Source organism: Primulina tabacum, chromosome 6, assembly GCF_025594145.1.
Source record: "Primulina tabacum isolate GXHZ01 chromosome 6, ASM2559414v2, whole genome shotgun sequence".
Taxonomy (NCBI): Eukaryota; Viridiplantae; Streptophyta; class Magnoliopsida; order Lamiales; family Gesneriaceae; genus Primulina; species Primulina tabacum.
The window spans coordinates 41759469-41774949 of NC_134555.1; the positions used below are offsets into that span (position 1 = coordinate 41759469).

The 15481-nt window shown below is 31.4% G+C and overlaps 2 protein-coding genes across 2 annotated transcripts; both read right to left on the reverse strand.

Moving 5' to 3' along the window:
• Positions 1–1408: 1408 nt before the first annotated feature.
• Positions 1409–2977, reverse strand: LOC142548252 (EPIDERMAL PATTERNING FACTOR-like protein 2). Its single transcript, XM_075656569.1, has 3 exons — positions 2287–2977; positions 2144–2178; positions 1409–2058 (listed from the first exon to the last, which is right to left on the reverse strand). Exons 1-3 carry the CDS (start codon positions 2396–2398, stop codon positions 1807–1809), a joined length of 399 nt encoding a protein of 132 aa, XP_075512684.1. The 5' UTR covers positions 2399–2977; the 3' UTR covers positions 1409–1806.
• A 7006-nt stretch (positions 2978–9983) lies between these two features.
• LOC142549647 (homeobox-leucine zipper protein HAT22-like) lies at positions 9984–11715 on the reverse strand. The gene is made up of 3 exons (XM_075658702.1): positions 11057–11715; positions 10869–10948; positions 9984–10587 (listed from the first exon to the last, which is right to left on the reverse strand). The coding sequence occupies exons 1-3, from the start codon at positions 11522–11524 to the stop codon at positions 10290–10292; spliced, it is 846 nt and encodes a 281-aa protein (XP_075514817.1). The 5' UTR covers positions 11525–11715; the 3' UTR covers positions 9984–10289.
• Between the last annotated feature and the right edge of the window lie 3766 nt (positions 11716–15481).

Below are 15481 nucleotides of genomic sequence, written 5' to 3' on the forward strand. Positions count from 1 at the left end.
GTCCTTATGGAGATAGGGACATAACATTAGCTACCCTATTGTGAGTAGTTTGGATCATGTGTACTTGATATGGGTAAATTCACTCAAATGTTTCTTTCATTTAACAGGACTTGTTAAACAAATTTACATGTGATCCTCCGTTTCTTGTTTCTTTCCATTTATATGAGAGAGAAAAAAATGCATGTTACCAATCATAAATCTCTCAATTCTTTCAAACTTCTTATCAAAAACTCAGATTGTTCCATCAAATTGATAATACCCATCTTTTTATCAGATCCATGTTCCTTGCAAATCAACCAAACAAAGTTAGATGCATCATTTACGCATTCTAGCCTGTAATTATGTTACACTATAAATAGTATTAACCCATCATTTTTCTTTCAGAAAACATATTCATTTAGAATTTGAGTATTGTGAATAGAAAACCGATACTTTCTTATTATAGATTTAAGTACTCAACTTCAGATACATCTGACTTCTGAGTCACAGTGCAATTCCGAAGTGTCTATGATGTTGATAATCAAATGCATAACGAGAATTTAGTCACACATTTTACATTAGGAAAATAAAAAAACATGTTTGTGTCTTTGCGATTTTTGTTTTTCATATTATTGAATTTCAATTTTAATTCGTTATGGTACATGAGCACTTTCGTATAAAAGGATTAAAATTTCAAGATAAATGACCAAAAAAAATGAAAAAAAGGAAAAACATAATTAAAACTCAATTGTGACAACATCGTAATCACAAAGTATCAAAATATAGAACACGGAAAAAGTAATTTTACCCTTTGCAATATTTCAGTTTACACTTCAAAAGAGAATGAAATTCCTTGCTCTTGCTTTATTTTCTGCCAATTGAATATATATAGTAAAAAAAAAAATCGATTCTTCAAGATTGCATATTCATTTATTTTCGAGTTTGTATATAGACATTACATCGAGTCTATCAAACTATACATAAGAGTATTACTTTTTATTGTGAATATCGGGACGGTTGATCCGTCTCACAGATAAAGATTCATGAGACCGTCTCACAAGAGTCCTACTCAAATATATATTTTTAAGTGTGATAGCGGTTGACATCCGAAACTATTTTTTAACCTGAATTACTTCATTTTGAAAATTTATATATGCAAAATCAAATAATTGTATTATGACACAAAATGTGCAGATGATCTCATGGAAGCTATTGAATTCATTTTAGCATTAATGACTTAGGTTAGTTATGATAACCAGCTCTTGCGTGTTCAATCAAAGGTGAGATCATATTCGAGGAAAGACAGCTCAATCTGCTAAAGAAACACCGCTAAAAAAACACTAAAATCTGTCTTATTTTTTTCAACAGTTAAAACAAAATCTTTCGTCTTCCTGCTCCAAGTTACCACTGCCACATTTGTTAATCCTCTGCTGAAATTTTAATGGTAATGGCAAAAGCTCACAGCACCGCGCATTTACTCTGAGTACTGGCTTGTACATATCAGAATCTTCGGTACAATATCAAAAAAGCTCAGAAATCAGAGATGTAAGGTAGATGATTGATTGATTGCCTCCATGTATTCAATATAAAATATTAATGCATATCAATATTGGCGTAATAATTGAAGATTTTACACGACAGATGGGGAAATTTCGGAGATGCCCACGAAAAAAGACAAGTGATTTTTCCCTTTCGGTGGAGCCGAGGAGGGGAAAGACTGCTTAGGTGAACTGAACCATGATTAATATAATTTGAAAGTGTCATAATATAGTAAATTGATTAATTATTTACAGAAGAAAGTTCGGATTTGGATTTTCCGGACAAAAATTATGGGTTGAAAATGAGGCTCCCGCATTTGCATTTCCAACTCATGGGCTTGTAGTTTGAAGTGTCGTCACCTCTAACGTAGGCAGCGGCGGCAAAAACTGCGGTGGAGACGTTGTTGATTCCGTTTCTTGTTTGAGGATTTGTGGGAACTTGGATGGCTTCGCAGCGGGCGCAGGAGACGCATCGCCGCTCGCAGCGCGGCGGCCTGGAGCCGATTTTTCCTCGCAGGATTGCTTTTTCTTCATTCACCGTCTAAAAATGTAAAGAATTCACTTCCATCAATGATTTTATTTTATGTTTTATGAAGAAACACAGAACGAAAATGGGAAAAGTGTACCTGGGAGTTATCAGCTATTTGTGCCAGTTTTCTACCTGAAACATGCACAAGATCGTGACTTTAGCCCAAAAACGTAATCCACAGAACCATTAGTCGATCGCATTAAATTCAAGAAATTACTAAATGGGGAGTCATCAATTTACCTTCAGCATTGTATAATCTTGACTGGGACGAGATCAAAACCATGCAAACGATTAAAGAAACAGCGAAACGATGAATCCTCCGGCCACAAATCATCTTCTTACTGCATACCATTCTGGGATTTAGTGTCCCAAGAGAATAAATTCAAGAAGAGCAGATATGGAGAATCCCTTCAGTGCAAACAACTAGAAATCCCTTCTCATTTTGTTTCCTAAACCGAAACTGGAATCAAATATATATTCTTACGCATCAACAACTATTATATATTCCAAGGAATGGACCCGAAACATAAGCACCAACAAGTGTGATGGGTACAATCATTGATTGAGTGAACAGTTTGCGCTACAAATTACAAACAACACATTGTCACATTTGTGAATTTTTAGCTAATGAATGAGCATGGAGGGTGGTCTGGTGGTGTTATCTTTCTTTTTGGCTTTTAGAAGAAGTTGAGGTGATGGAACGTGCAAGGACAAATCAGAGAAGTGATAAAAAGCACACAAAAGATGCAAGGAAAAATCAAAATAAACAAGCTGGAAAAAGGGGGATTGAAGGCAAAGAATTTGGAGTATATAAGTCGGGAAACCTCGTGGAATGAGCCCTTTTCAATTCAAATTAGAAAGAAAGAAACATATGAATATGATATTACCACAATTTTATGTTCATTAATATCGTTACACTATAATGTAACAAAGAGAGGGAATTTTAATGGAGAAGGCAGTAATAACGATAGAGAGAAGAAAGGGAAAGAGGGAAGAAGACAAGAGGCGAAGACAGCAAGAAGCCACGGAGATTGCAGTAAAAGGGAGAGGACTCATTCACATCTGAATACAGCTACTCTTCATTTTGGCCTTTCTATTTTTGTTTTATTTAATTATTCCATCGTTATGTTATATTACAATTCATGATGTATACTTTCACTCTTTGTTTTACTTTTTGCTTTTTTTTAAAGAAAATCATAAATATTCTTATGATCTACGAAAATTATACTCTTGATTCAAAACATCAAAAATAAAATTTGAAAGAATATTCCAAATAAAAAGAAGAGCATAGAAACAAAGATGTTTTTCATCGTTATAAAATATATTATATATACTGTAAAAAAATATTTTCTTCCAAAAGCTAAAACTTTGATACACATTCCCCAATGAATAACATTTCACGAAAACATTTGAGCTTCATCAAAAAACTATCGAACATGACCAAAGGTTACACTTACAAAATATATTGGACAATGACTCGTCACATAAAACTTGACAACATTATAACTTATGCATCAGTTGTCAATATATTTTTTAGGATAATTCAAAAATCCTTATTTTTTTTAAAGAGATATCTAACTATAATATCTGATAAAATTACTTTTCACCCTTTTTAAATTTAAATAAATAATCATAATAATAAAAATTACTATTTTTGAAGTCGGTACATAGTTTTAAGGGATTCCTTGAAGTGGTTGGTTGCAGCTAGCATGGCCAATTCATCACGCCATATCCCACTTCTCTTCTTTTAGAAATATGCAGTGATCATCATAGATCTACTCGTACTATTTTTCTTTTTAATATCATATAAATTTAAAATTTTTAAATAAAAAAACTCTCAAAATCTTGAATAGTTTATACACCAATTAAATATTTGTAGAATATTTTTTGCAAACAGCAGCTTCCAATTCAATCAGAAAACTGGCTTATATAAAATTTAATGCTTTTTTAGATAAATGAATGAGTAGCTATATTCACCCTTTGGTGCCTCAATGAATTCACTGTTTTTTTTTTTCATGAAATTTTTTTTGAGTTGAGATATTATTTGTTATAATTAATTTTCGAACCCGGAACATTGTCTCAAATTTAAAATATTTTTTTATCAGATGAATTATAAGTCATCGGTACGTAATTTAAATTTAAAATACATCTAAGTCCATCATGAAAAGAAATGTCAAAGCTCAATTGAACGTTCTTAGCCCGCAAAAGAATGGGCTGTAAGATTTGGGCCACAATAGACTTAGTGAAGCAAAATGCCAAATAGTGAAAATTTGTATGATTTGACGCTACAAAGAATTAGCTAAGCTTTTAAAAATAAAAATATTATCGATACTTCTAAATTGGGAAAAAAGTTTCTTGTTTCTTTGTCAAATAAGATAAAAAGTTTTGCTAACATCATTCGATCACGTAAAACATTTAATTACGTGTTAAGATTAAGATATAAGTACCGAAGTTTGGGTAATAAAGTTAGTGGAGTAAGTAGGTTAGCGCACCCAATTTATATAATGTCGAAAACTAGATATCATTTTTAGCTAGAAAAAGCATAATTTATAAAAATGAGAGAATTTTAGCTGTAAAAAATTTATAGATATCTATTAAGCTCTCCCGATTTAAGATACCATCCATTTATTGCTTAAACATCTTATCAGTATACGTACGTAAATGATTCAAGCAGCTCGCGAGTTACTTGGAACTAAGCTTGGTAGAAAACTTCTTCGAGATCGTCCGTTAATCTTATCGAGCGGAACTCGATTTCGAGCTCAAATATTTTATCGAGCTTAAATATATTCATTCGGCTCATGATCTTGTGAGCTTGCTTGTTCGCGAGCTCGAGATCTGTTGGTTTATTGGTTTAACAAATAAAAAATATTAGTATTAGCCTTCTTAACGAGCCGAGCGTGCTTAAAGAGCACGAAAATGAATCTTTAACGAGCCGAGTTCGAGCCAGACTCGTTGAACATGATAAACAAGCTATTAATGAATTGAGCTCAAGCCTCATGATAAAGTCTCGAATTGATTATATATACTTTTAACGAGCCGAGCTCGAATACTGTTCGGATCACCTCGTTTACGTCCCTATTTGTAGGTTGGATCTCTAAGTCGTTCGGGTTAAAAGAATGGGGTCGAAGCCGGAAATTGTAATAGGTCAAATCTATGTGATGATGTTTGAAAATCAGTATATGAGTCGAGTAAATTATATGTTGGAGGCTTCAGAAATGTGACAGTCTAATACATATAACGAAGCAAATAAATAACGAAATCCTGTCCAAAACACAACGTACAAAAATTTGGCACCGAAAGATAATTATTATTACGTTAAATCCGAGCATGTCGGCATTTATATATTTCCGCTCCTAACAAAATACAAGATCAAGAGGATTCATGCTTTTTAAAAATAATTTTAATTTTAAAAACGAAAAAATATCAATCATATAATAATAATGTTACCTAATTGATTTTGATTATGGAGCTACCATTGGTTTATATGTAACTAATTATGTGTTGTAAACTATCAAATAAGAGTCTACGACTAAGTATAATTGAAAATTATCTTTTAAAGTTTTGGATTATTAGGGTTTTGATACAATAGATCGTCTTTTTTAAAATTAAAATTATAAATATAATCTATTTGTATTATGAACGTCGACACTTGTATCAACATGTAAATATCATGATTTCCCGATCACGCGTAATATCATATTTTCTGTTATGTTGTTGAATAAACACTTTTAATTCTATATTTGATCTAGGATTATTCATGAATTAATTTTCCTTTATGATTTGATTAATTGTTAACCTTCATGATCATCAATATGTATATCAACTATCATAAAAATTTGAGATACTCAAATAATCAAATGATATCGAAATAAGAGGAAAATAAGTAATAATGTAACATAAATTAACCCTTTTATCTATTACGTTTATCCAACCACCATTTTTTAAGGTTTACAAGCAGGAAGGACGTCTAAAAATACCAAATATTTTGCATTTAGATATTAAAATATAATTTGCCCTTTAATGAATTTTAAAATATGATGTTTTTGGACAGAGTATGACATGAGATTATGCATTTACAAAGCTGGAGCCGAGTCAGATGCATTGAAGCATGATAACAACGCATGATGGATGATGCATCATTATATGCATATAATCATTATTTATACTATTTATTTTATATTATTAAATTTGATATCATACGAAAAACTAATTTTTGATATCATTGCCAGTTTTAATAATTATATATATATATATATATATATATATATTAATATAAGTTAGTTTAACAGACATAGTCTTTGTTTTCTAAACATCAAGTTTTAGGTTAAATTCTTACTTTAATCATTTTTTTCTTTCTTTTTTCTATTTATTTTTTTAATTCATATATCAAAATTACAGTATAGTCTCTCCCTATTTTTTATAATTATATTTTAATATTCAGTTTAAATATAAACCAAATATTATAAAAAAATATTATACAAACATACCATATCAATATATTAATCTATATGTATAGATAATGAGTACAACCGACAATTTATCAAACATAGGACATGTGTAGTCCATTAAGTCCAATTTGTTCTTTTCTTCCTTTGTTTTTCATCGTAGACATTACGTGTGCATCCACGATTTTTCCGAATCTTCCCCTCATCTCTATTGTAATAATAAATGTTCTCAGACAAATAAATTAAAAACCCTTATTTATTTTTCAACGAATCACGCATGCATTTTATTTTTATTTTTAGTTTACAACCCTTTCATAAAGTCATTTTTTCTGTCAAAGTATAAATATTATTTAATTTATCAAAATAGGAATTTAAGATTTTTCTCAGAACTTATAGGAATGTGTTTTGGGAAAAGTATTTTATTGAAAATGATTGGTGTATTCTTGTAACGAGATATTACTTACACACACATTCTGTTCTAAAAGAACTCTATTATTGGCATGAAATTTGGCAACGATAGTGATCCAAGGCTGCGGTGGAGCGCAGATTGATTGTGGATCAGATCTGTGGTTTCAATCATATATTGCACGAGTATACACACATATATAGATATATAAGTGAACCGATTGATATTCTGTTTTTTTTTTTACGAGGTTAAAGGACCGATATGCATACATGAATGAAATTTAAAAATCATATTATGAGTATGTCTCTTGTGAGATGATCTCACGAATTTTTACAGGTGAGACGGAATAAAAACAATAGAGCTTAGTAGATCTGTTTAATTATAATTTTGAAATATTAGTCCACAGAAGAAAAAGGTAACGGAGATTAAGGTGGACCGGATAAAAAGAAGACGACAGATACTGCCAATGATTCAGCATTTGAAATTTGGACATGACCAATTATGATGACGTGTCTACGAAGAAATCGAATCGAACCTCATCATCGTTTACTTTTCAAACACCATATCTGGACCGTTTGATATTGAAGGATAAATTATTTTTTTATACATCAACATTTTATTTATTTTATAATAGGAAAAAAATATTCACAATAAATTTAATTAGTTTGATTACTTCAAAAGATGAATTGTTATTTTCTGAGCATCATAAATTTATTTTTATGAGTTGAATCAATTCGATGTATATTTAAAATAAATTCATAGAACTTGTCATGCTAGAAATCTATCTAAAAAATTGAGTCGTGAGATAGTCTCATATGAGTTAGCGTGTGTTTTTTTAGCGTTATTTGTTTGAATAAAACAAAGCCGAATTGAATGGAACCGCATTCAAGGTTGTCGATTCGGATTTATGGAGATATTTATTATATGATCGTTTAATTAAAAACACAAAATTCAAGTTTTGATTGTATAATGTGATATTTCAAATGTTTGAATAACGTGAGGAAACTTTTATGTTGAATTGAATCGAAGTCTCGGGGGCATAATTTTCAAATAATTGGTCATCAAAATCGAATTGGTCAAAAAATCGCATGTTCTAGTAAAAAAAGATGACCAAAATACATTATTCATGACCTTATATTATTTAATTAACCGGATTGCTAAAACCGTCAAGAAAAAAGCCGATTAAAAAACGTTCAATACTATTGAAAAAACAAAAGGCTTTCAATCATCACTTATCGACTTCAATAAAAAAAAAATATTTTGAAATTTTAATTTGTGAAAATTACAAAAAAAAAAAATAATTGCTATCTTTTAATCAGAGTCCTTAATTACAAGTAGTTAAAATCTAATCTTCGTCCTTTTTTAAGTTTTTTTTTAGTCATGTTTCATCGAACGGTGAAGTGGTCCTAAAATAATAATATTATACACTATGTTACATGAAATATTTATTAAAAATAAAAAAAACCGCGAACAGTAAGGGAGATAAATTTGACGAATTTTTATTTTCAATTTAAATTGTATCTCACGGGACATGCAGTAAAATATAAATTTCAATAAAATAATTTGAAACGAAGTTCAACCATCCACGGAAATGTATTGTCCCGTAAGAGATATGCGAGAGGGTTACACGGGAACATCACGTGGGCCGTGACCCACATGCTCCCTTAAAGCTGAGGAATAACACAAGCTCACCACTCCCTCTGCCAACTATATTTAATTATTTATTTATAAATATTTATATTTATATTTAATAATTTATTTATTTATTTATTAAAATTAAATGAGACGAAATGCGTCAAAAGGATTTTACCATTACTTTCTTATTCCACACGTCTCTCCTCTTTTTATTTGGTGGATTACACACACTAAATTCATAAATTTTTCACTAACTTTTTTATTGCCAAAAACACGATATAGTTTTTGTAATAATATAATAATAATAATAATAATGTATCCGTATGCTACAATTTTGAAACCAATAAAGAATGACAAAAATTTGTCGGCTCGTATTTTGTGAGACATATATCTTATTTGGGTCATCCATGAAAATATATTACTTTTTATGCTAAAAGTAATACTTTTTATTATGAATATCGGTAGAATTGACTCGTCTCAGAGATAAAAATTCGTGAGATCGTCTCACAAAAACCCTACTCATAAAAATATTATACTTTTGCATGATCTAACTACCGCCCTTCATCGAGGGGAAACGAAATTGCATGTGTGCAAATTTGTAGAACTTATTAAAATAAATGTAAACCTTTGACATTATTATATATATACATATATATATATATACATATATATATATATAAGTTTTGATATCCTGCACACCTACCGTGCACACCTTTGTGAGCACCGATGAGGTGTCATTCCTCCATTGGATGTGATGAAATATAGAAAAATTGCGCATTCAATGGGCGAGTGACACCTCATCGGTGCTCACAAAAATATGCACGGTAGGTGTGCAGGATATCAAAACTGATATATATATATATATAATATAATTAATATATATATATATATATATATATATATATATATATATATATATATATATAATAGCCGAGCCGAACTCTTAATGTTTGAGCTTGGCTTGTTTATAACCGAGCCGAGCTCGAGCTTTATTTAACGAATATATTCATGGCTCACGAGCTTATTCAAGCTTTTATCGAACCTAAAAGAGCTTAATAAATATGAATTGTATATTTAAATATTCATTAAATTTATTAAAAATTAAATTATACATTTAAAAAAAATATAATATTTTTATTAAAATTTGTCAATTTATTATAATAAATAAATTTAATAGATTTTTCTATATATTTCATAATTAATGTGTTAAATCAATAAATTAAATATCAAAATTATTATTTTCATGTAAGATATTACTTATAAATTTACTACAAGCTAACGAGCCGAATATCGTAGAGGTTGAGCTTGGTTCGTTTATCTTAACGAGCCTCATTAAACGATTCAAACAAGCTTTTATCGAATCGATTTTCGAATAGTTCACAAACGATTTGGTTCGGATCATAGATTAATAATTGAGAACATAACTCTGAAGGAAAAAACAAAGATGCATATTACAGAGAAATAATAACCAATAATAACTTCATTAATATTTACAACCAATATTTAACATAAAAACAAAAGAAAAAAAGACACAAAGATTAGTAATTATGTAAGATCTATTAATTAGCAACATCTTTAATATTTTTTCACAAGCCCTTAACAAATTAAAAAAAAAAAAGAGGGTTGTGGGAGGGTGTTTCCATAGCCATATACACTACCGAATACGTATATGTGTATACGTGTGTATATATAAATATAATATATATATATATATATATATATAATATTTTACAATAGTACTATCGGAGACTAATTGATCAACATGCGGCTGATGGATTGGTGAAGGGATTATAGAAGTGCGGCGCCGGAGCCATGGTAAATGAGTTCTTACCAATGCCTTCAGCGGCGGAGGCAGAGACGGAGGCGCCGCCGACCCTTTCGCATGACGGGCACATGGTTAACGTGGCAGCCGGCAGTTGCATATACAGAGGTTGGGCCAACTTCAGCGCCTTTAGCTCCTGAAGCTCCTTCTGCAGCCGCCTGTTCTCGTCCGTTAGGGTTTCGCAGCACTTCTTCAAGAACTCGCAGTCTACTTCCGTTTGCTTCAGCTTGGTCCTGCAGAGATATGGGATTCATCATCATTTTCGCGGACAAAAGTAATAAATTAATAAAAAATACTAGTCCGGTTTCGAAATATTATAATATTTTGACAGAGAGCCAAAAGTTAATACACAGGGGGCCCCTTAAAATATTTCCAATAATCTTAACAACAAAAATTTAAAAAAATTTACGATTTCTGTTATATATTCTTTTCAAAGAAAATAATTTCCTTAAAATTCTCGACCAATAATTTAATATATCTGATTTAAATCATATTGGGCGGATCTGGAAGATACCTGGCTCTTCTATTCTGGAACCACACTTCAACCTGTCGAGGGGTTAGCTTCAAGTCCCGAGCCAAATCTTGCTTTTGTTTCTGATCAAACAAACCCACCCAAAAAAAGAAAAATCATCTCCTCGATCCCAATTATTGAAAAAAGAAAATATCATTCTCGAAGTGAAAAATCCGAGACAAATTACTTACAGGATTGAGAGTGCTGTGTAGCTTGAAGCTTTCCTCCAGAAGGGCAGACTGAACTTTACTGAGTCTGAGCTTCTTCCTAACATTGGATCCATCATCATCTTCATCGCTAATTCTAGAGGATACCCTCTCTGTTTCCTCCTCTTCACTGCTCACGATTTCTCTCTCCCTCTTCACACTGACGTTAGAGAAAGAAGAAGCAGCGCTCTCTTGTCTGTACAAATGATCGCCAGATTGGTTATCGTTAAAACCAACCTTGATATTATCATCGGAATCCACCTTTTTCGCAGCATGAACATGAAGATTATTGTGAGTAATTTCACCGGACAGGCTCAGAGTTAACGATGGCTCCTGAATTTTGTGAAGCTTTTGATGGGCGGAGGATGGTTTTGCAGACTTGGGTTCCCCGGTTGAGGGAGATAATCCCAGCCCCAAAACCAAGCTTGGGTTGCATAAATAATCGAAATCCATCAATCTTTTGGGGGGATTTGGACGAAAAGTTTGGCTTGTAAAAGGGAGACGGTGTTTGTTTTTGGTATGGGGAAGAATCAAGAATGGCGTTTGAAAGTATATATTGAAAGTCTTTTTTATCCTCTTTGTGTGAAATGACGAGCAACAAAGAATGGGAGGAGACTTTTGTAAAGGGAGAATTGTGTGGGTGGGTAGACTTCTATGATTAAATAATCAAAGGATTAAATAGTATTGATTGGAATTTTGGAAGTGGAAATAATGAAAAGGCCCCCCATCTCTCTCTCTCTCTCACACACACACACAACACTTCTTATTTAATTTTGTTATTATTTAACTTTACTCTAATATATTTTCCAAATCAAAATTCTTTTTTTTTTCTCCCTAAAATGGTATGCTTATAATCTTTTCAAGTCTTTTTGTCAATAATTAAAACCGTGCCGAGCATATAATTATTAGCATTCATTAGAGCTAATCAACTAAGAATATGTATTATGTGAGATGATTTTACGATTTTTTATTAGTGAAACGTGTCCACTTTGATCATATTTACAATAAAAAGTAATAATTTTGCATAAAATATATTATTTTTTTTATAAGTAACTTAAATAAAATATTCGGATCACAAAATTGACTCGTGAGATCGTTTCAAAAAAATTTTTGTGATCAATTCATTATCAATATGGAGAGAGATAATATAACTCATATAATTAAATACCGCAATGGTTCGAATATCATATTTCAGTAACAGGTGTAGGAAAAATCTCTCTTGATATTTTAAAATTTGAATTCGAGTTGGTCTCGACTCCACCTTGGTTGACAAATTGAACCACACCTTATCTTCAATTATAATGACCAACAACAAGGAATCCCTTTGAAATCAATCTCACATGACAAGAATCAATGTGTGTAAAGAATGAATACTTTGATGCCCTTGGCAATGAGGGACACACGTCAAAGATAATGATTCGATTGCTCTCTCGCCACCCATTATCTTGCCAATTTCTACTGTTATTACCACAAATTCCATTTTCTCCTCATCATTTCTCGCCCCCATTTGTTTTTTTTTAACCTTGAGTAATAATTAATGCACCCATTGTGCTGAAAGTTTGACATCTTTGTTCTAGACGTGCTACTAATCTATGGCTAATATTTTTTAAAAAAATATATTTACTAGATACTATTCTTGGAATTTTGATGATATTGTGGCTCGTGGGCATCCTTTCCTTGGATGATTAAAAAATGACGAGAGAAAGAATTGTGTTAAATTCATATATAAGAATGAGAGAATTAGCAAAATGGTCTGGCAAGTTGATCTGTTTCGGTTTTTTTTCATGCATGCAACGTCTCTGATTTGAAAATTGTCCACACTATATCAAGACAAGTCTTTTCAACGTATTGATGTCCTTACTCAAACGTACTTTAGGAAACTTCATAGGTATCAACTATCCCAGAATTGCTCAAAGTCGTCAAGCACGCTTAACTATGAAGTTCTGTTCTTATGTGACAAGCTTCCGAAAAGAAAATACATATTTTTGATATGAGTAGTACCCATAAAATCTTTTAAGTACTCCTCAACTGCACAATCTCGTACCCGAACAATTTTGGAATCTCTATCATTACGGTGTGTGATCGGTTTATTCATGTTCCATTCGCCTAGAAGCCTGCCAGGAACCGCTCATTGTCCGTGTAACATCATGACATTGACGGTCACCCTCCGTCCTCTTCGGCCCCAAACGTCACAATGCAAGTGGTCAAAGTTTGATTTAGTGTAATATGATGATTATATTTTCAAATTTTAGTCATTTATATTGGAGTGTTACGTACACTTGACATAGACATTACCAAAGTGTGTTAGCATTTGACAAAACAAAAAATAATCGCAATAAGGTCAAACTTTGATGATTTACTGGATCAAAGAAGTTAGAATATATGAATTTTCAAGGATTCGTATATAATATAACAAAAAATTAATGAGATCATTAGACTTAATTAAAAGAGCGGAAATCATGTCCGTGATTTCCAGTCCTATTCGGCTTTGTACGTACAAAAAAAACTTTATTGCATGTTGCTTGTGTGGAGTACTTTAACATAACAAAGTGGTTAATGTTGGAAATTTCCATAATAATCACACAAAAAAGCAATAATTTTATCTTTGAAAAATATCATGGAGATTAATATTTGTCGTGTAGGCCAATCCTGCATATTGGTGTGATCCAAATCAACCCATTTCTTCACTACAAATGTCGAAAGTGGAGAGATGAGTGCGTTTTACAATTAATTTTATGGTCGGGAAAGTTGTTTCATAGGATGCCCACAACTTAGTTGTGAAGACTATATTTTAGCAGAGCACATGGCATGTCTCTCACCCCATCCTTAGTTTCATTTGTAAGAAATAGGTGTGTGTGTGAGTGTGTGTCATGTTCCTTTGCTGACTATTTTTCTTTTCTTATTTTCCAATCAATGCAATATGGAATGTGGAGGATGGAATGTATTATCCGATGGAATATCGTGGAAGATGAGGTAGATCGAGTACACTGTGTGTCGGCTTCCGAAAGATCTTGACGAGCCGAACGATTCTAGCAGCATAGAGGGCGAAAATATATTCAAGAGTATTTTTCTTGAAATTTTTTTATAATCATCCTGTGACTTGACCAGAATAGGATAATGATTTTTCATTCAATAGATGATTGTTCTTACTCACCACTCGTGATATTGTCTCAAATAACAGTTGCATCACTAACTACTTTTTCTGGTTTGTTGTCTACGAAAGAGATAAAGAGAAAATAAGTTAGTATCAACACACCATGTGTTAGTTTTATCAACATTGTTTTTTAGAGTACACATATCATATTATTTCAGACCATATCTATATTATTACCAAAAGTTGAACGTGGATCCGAAACTTGCTTATCTCGGACAAAGAAAATACAAAGAAACAACTAAATATGCTTAAATAAATTATGAAAATTACATGTAATCAACGAGACTCGAATCTGAGACCAATAAATTTCAGAGCTTCAACGTTAATCATTGGATCAATGTATCGTAGACAACCTACATTTTACACGAGCAATAGCATATTGATTTTTTATCTCAATTATATTGATTAAGAAAAAGATGTGTTATAATCATCCAACAAACAATTAATTATAAGGTAATTAATGGAATCAATAATCAGTAGTTTTGTCATGTCTTCGATGGCAGAGGCAGACACCTTTGCATCCCTAGATTTTTTTTGGTTTATATAAAAATAATATATATTTGACTTTCCGGACCCCAAAAAATAATATAGTTTTAATTTTACCTTCTTACACGTGCAAGATTTTTACTCAATATATTTTTGTATATATGATATTAAAAATTAGATCGATGGAATATTGATATAGGAACAGGATCTTTGCTTCACTAGAAAGTTTGATAGGGAGTGTTTGGGTGTGAGGGCCTGCTAATCTGTAGCCTTTTGCAAACGCATTCAATAATGCATTGTCGGCGATGGTGACGTTAAGTGATGTAGCTTACATGTTCAATCATTAATCCAAGGTGATAAATTTTGAAAATCAATTATTTTTTAAAAAAAATAATTGATTTTTTTTAGGTTATATGATAAGTTCTTCTCATCAAAAAAATAAAAACGTTAATCTTTTTCAGGTTTTATATGATAAGTTCTTCTCCTTAAAAATAATAAAGAGTAGGTTTCTTATGAGAGGAGTCAACCCTAACGATATTCACAATAAAATACGACCTGTGAGACCGTTTCTCACACAAGTTTTTTCTAAAAATAAAATAGAGGTTCTTATTTTAAGGGGTTGGATTGATAAATTGGACGTGAATGTTGATATTTGATTTGAGTAAATATTCGATAGATGAATATCCGTTTTGAGAATATTTGAAATCAATAATAATTATGTTGAAAATGCAAAAACTTGATAGTAGGTGAATTTTAAATTCACTTCAATT